General features: G+C 39.9%; 1 protein-coding gene across 1 annotated transcript in view; it reads right to left on the reverse strand.

The window, feature by feature from the left end:
• Positions 1 to 4,671, reverse strand: part of VAV3 (vav guanine nucleotide exchange factor 3) — a 170,223-nt gene that overhangs the window by 19,402 nt on the left and 146,150 nt on the right. The window contains exons 22-24 of the mRNA XM_015563403.1: positions 2,865 to 2,899; positions 2,045 to 2,161; positions 1,402 to 1,489 (exon numbers count right to left, since the gene is read on the reverse strand). Coding sequence (XP_015418889.1) covers positions 1,402 to 1,489; positions 2,045 to 2,161; positions 2,865 to 2,899 — 240 coding nt within the window. The remainder of the gene's footprint in view (positions 1 to 1,401; positions 1,490 to 2,044; positions 2,162 to 2,864; positions 2,900 to 4,671) is intronic.

A 4,671-nucleotide genomic window follows, 5' to 3' on the forward strand; every position in this document is an offset into this window, starting at 1 on the left:
ATCAGCAATGCATATACAGTATAGTGAGGTATAGGCATTGTCTATATGGCATATACATAATACTCTTAGCTACTAATACAATTACTAGGTTGTAATTATTTAAAGTGGATGTTTTATTAAATAACTGTATTAAATTATTTAAAATTGTATATTTTATTAAACAATCTTTTTTCTTGTAAAGCAACTATTGCATATATACTATTTCAATTCAAATGTACAGTTCCCATGAGATCCTTGTATGGTAAAAATGGTGCCTTGTTCATGTTTAATTGTGCAAGGTCATGAAGGGGAACACAGAGCATTTAAAATAGCAGAAAATAGCCCAGCCGGCGTGGCTCAGTGGTTGAGTGTCAACCTTTAAACCCGGAGGTCATGGATTGATTCCCGGTCAGGGCACATGCCGGGGTTGTGGGCTTGATCTCTGGTAGGGGGAGTGCAGGAGGCAGCCAATCAATGGTTCTTTCTCACCTTTGATATTTCTCTCTCTCCCTCTTTCTTCCTCTCTAAAATATTTTCTTGTAAAGCAACTATTGCATATATACTATTTCAATTCAAATGTACAGTTCCCATGAGATCCTTGTATGGTAAAAATGGTGCCTTGTTCATGTTTAATTGTACAAGGGCATGAAGGAGAACACAGAGCATTTAAAATAGCAGAAAACAGCCCAGCCGGCGTGGCTCAGTGGTTGAGTGGTCAACCTATAACCCGGAGGTCATGGATTGATTCCCGGTCAGGGCACATGCCGGGGTTGTGGGCTTGATCTCTGGTAGGGGGAGTGCAGGAGGCAGCCAATCAATGGTTCTCTCTCACCTTTGATATTTCTCTCTCTCCCTCTTCCTTCCTCTCTGAAATCAATAAAAATATATTTTTTAAAATAGCAGAAAATACAAAAAGTGTTTCTATGTGACAGTATATTGCATTTTATACTAAATGAACCTAAATGTGAGAGGTGTTTCAACAATTACAATGACGACTTTTTGTGCTATGATTTAAAATACCTGCCTCTACCTGAATGAGGAGGTAGAAGTGGAGGAAGGAAGGGGAGGACAGAGGTGGATATTCAACATTTGCTGGGTTTCATCCAACACAAGGCAAAACTCACACAGAGAACTGAAAGGTCACTGTATTTGAATTTGTCTATTGCTCTGACTCATAAGGAGTGTAGACTCTGAAATACTATCTAAAACTTGCTTTACAACGAAAACCATGACTAGGGCACTATAAAACAACTGGAATTCCTAAAATTAGAATTTTCAGGATCTGCTGCCAAAACGATAGTATGATTCTCTTCAAACAACTTCTCAGTGAGCAGAATTTCTATAAAACTATAGAATTAAACTGACCTTCCCAATAAGAGAAAAATAAGGCCCACAGATTGAAACGAACTAATCAATGCTTACCATTAAACTTTTAAATTTTCTATTTTCTGCAATGTGAAATAAGCCGTCTCTCGTTACAATCTTGATGTGCTTTGCTTCATTATTGTACCTGTGGGCAATGAATAACTTATGAATATAAATGTGGTTTTAATCAGAAGAAATCAATAATGGCCAGAGGGCATGCCCCAATAACGCTACCGGAATTAATTCGGAAGACAAAATATATACCTATGCCAATACAGTGGTGACAACTAATTTGCCAAATATATTTACTAGATCGGTTGAAGATACAACCAATCTTTGAAGGGAGAAGGGAGATTAGATTTGACCAATCATTATACTCAATGTGTTTAATAAGTCCACTGGGGAATATAGAAAAACCAAATAGAACAAAATCTAGTTATTTATACTCTTAGAATTTACCAAAAACATACACACGTCAAGTCACCCAATTGACGAAAGCTAATATGCCAATTAGCAGCCTGTACCACTTCACTGTGTTTTTCTAGCGGATGTTTTCAAGTAGCAGTGCCCTGTCTGGATAGAAGCATTATTCCTGCTATAATTAGGTCCTTGCTTTTCAACTTCGGGGTTACACATGTCGGAGGGGCTGCGCAGTTGCACACAGGAGTTCTATTTCTGTGAAATTGCTTGTCCTACTTACTTAATGCTAATTGCATATTCGCCCGACTCTTTGGTCCGGAGCCTCACCAGGTAAGTGCTGTTCGGCCTGTTTATAAGCTCAGTCTCCGCCTGCAGCCTCTCCATGGCGCCGGCGAACCTGGAGGAGACAAGGAGAGGCATCTGTGTGATGTGCCTGGAAAAGAGCAGAGGCTACAAGTAGGCACCGCCAGGACTTTAACTTGGTAGTAGCTCTGAGCTCTCCTGACTTCTGTGCCAACTAATTCCACCGCTTCAGAAGGAATAATGCGGAGACATCCTTTAATTCTTCCAAGCGCAAGTGCTCTACCAAGCTAACAAGAGTAAAATGAACCATGGTTAACACACAGGAAATATTTATCCAATAAATGAATGAGACAAGGAGAGAAGCCAATAGGTACCAGGTTAGACAGAGCTGTAGGGAGTTTAGGGAACACACACACGTGCGCGCGCACACACACACACACACACGTGCACACACAACCCCAAAACTTCACCTTTCCTATGTACACTATGAAATGAAATGTACCGTGAGCATCTTTCTCAAGAAAACTCCAGTAACAATTTAAATTATTTTTTTAACTAATTTTTGGATATAAGATTAATTCTGTTAGCCCACACATTGGCTAAGCAATTTTCTTAAGTAACTAGCAGTACTGAGTAAAGTATGTCTTTAAAAGTTTTTTTGTCATTGCCTTTGAACACACCTCCATCCAACAAATGGACATGGAGTGTGGTTTGGCACCCGCCCCCCTCCTTTATGGCGCCCTTGAACTACGGGTATGGCATGTCAACTCAGCTGCATAAATATTTTTAATACTTACCAAGGCTGGCAAGAATAATCTACTGGTTTGGGAACCTAGGATATAAAAAAGCCAAAATAGATTAAGTTTACTTAAGGGAAGCTTCTAGAAATCAATCACTAATTCAGTTCAGCTGACTCAGCTAGAAACCCCTAAGTAGCACAGACCCAGGTCTATCCACCGGCCATTTCACACACAGTGAATCACAGTCTATGTCAGGGAAACAGAACATAATTCATCTCGCTTTAATCCATCCTTTCATTCATTTTGCTGCCACTGTACTTCCAAGGGGAGAGATAACAGGAGAAATATGAACTGGAAACTTTGGGTATTTATTATCAAGGCAGCTTAGTCTTACCATGGAAAATTAAAAGGAAAATGTTAGGGTACCCAAACAGCACCCCGCTTTCTCAAGACCTTGGGAAACAGGCCCAGCAAGAGTATGTACTGCAGGCAGCCTCCTCATCTGTAACACGAAGTCTAAACTCTGATTTTCAGGGAAAAGTCATGGAAAAGATTCATTTTTCCTCTTTGCGCAAAAGAGAAAAATAGTACATTTTCTAAGCTCACAAAGAGACCATTATAAACTTTTGAACAATAATAGATACAGAGGCAGAGCTGCCTCAAACAGAGTGTCAAACTGCATCGGGAAGGCCGGGGAGGGTTCGGGGGAAGGAGGTAAGGGGGTAAGAGATCAACCAAAGGACTTGTATGCATGCATATAAGCCTAACCAATGGACATAAGACACTGGGGAATAGGGGAGGCTAGGGGACTGTCTAGGGCGGGGAAAAAAATGGACACATATGTAATACCCTTTGTAATAAAAAATAAAATTTGAAAAAAAAAAAAAAGAAAGAAAGAAAAAGAAAGAAAAATCCCTCTGGTTGCTTATGAAAACTAGAAAATGAACAAAGCCAATGTAGGTATGCTAATATTCATGAAATAACAAGTAAAAGACATACTCTGTAGATGGGCAAAGTTGATAAACCCAGGAGTACAGACAGGTTTGTCTCCTGTTCAGAAATTTTTCATGAATCATGTGACTCTGTGATATATCCGCACCATGGTCTATTCCTGGGCCTTTTTCCATCCAGTGATTGAAAATATTGTTAGCATCATTTTTAACAGTGAAAGCAATCATATTTCAGAGGTGTGGCCAATGGGAGCATGCCTGGTTTCATAATAGGCTGCTACTCTTTTGTCCTTTCAGATGAAGAGTTACCTATCAAAGCATTACCTTTCTGTTCAGAATATCTCTAAAGCTATCAACATTTAGATATTGTGACCCGATGAATTCCATTTCTATCTTTACCGCCTCTAAAATCTCGATACATCGCAAATAATATTGGAAGTAAGTTACCCCCCTTGGAATCCTGCAAACATTATCTTAGGCCCTTTGTTTCGCAAACAGGAATCCATCTTCAACAGTTTCCCTTCCGATGGGAAGGTGTACATGGCCTCGGAAATTTCCTCAGCATGCGCTCGGGTACGGATTAAATGAAATGAAATGGTGTGGACTTGGAATATGAAATGCTTAGTATCCGTGACCTGATGATTTTAGGTTCCCAACATCCTCATGTGAGAACATACAATCTCCCGCTACCTGCCCTCATGGGAACACCACTGCTCTCAGCACAGGAAGCCTGAACCCTGTTTATACAAATGACAGAAAACGGGCTAACAATCCTTTTTGCTTGTCAGATTAGATGAGTGAACTTCAACAGATTTTCAAGATTATAGCAGAAGATAAAAAATATGCGACATTCGATCACAGAATCAACAGATCAGCACGTGCTTCCGGATTCCCTCTGCTTTTGAAATTAATTC

This window comes from Myotis davidii, unplaced genomic scaffold (assembly GCF_000327345.1).
Source record: "Myotis davidii unplaced genomic scaffold, ASM32734v1 scaffold217, whole genome shotgun sequence".
Classification (NCBI taxonomy): domain Eukaryota; kingdom Metazoa; phylum Chordata; class Mammalia; order Chiroptera; family Vespertilionidae; genus Myotis; species Myotis davidii.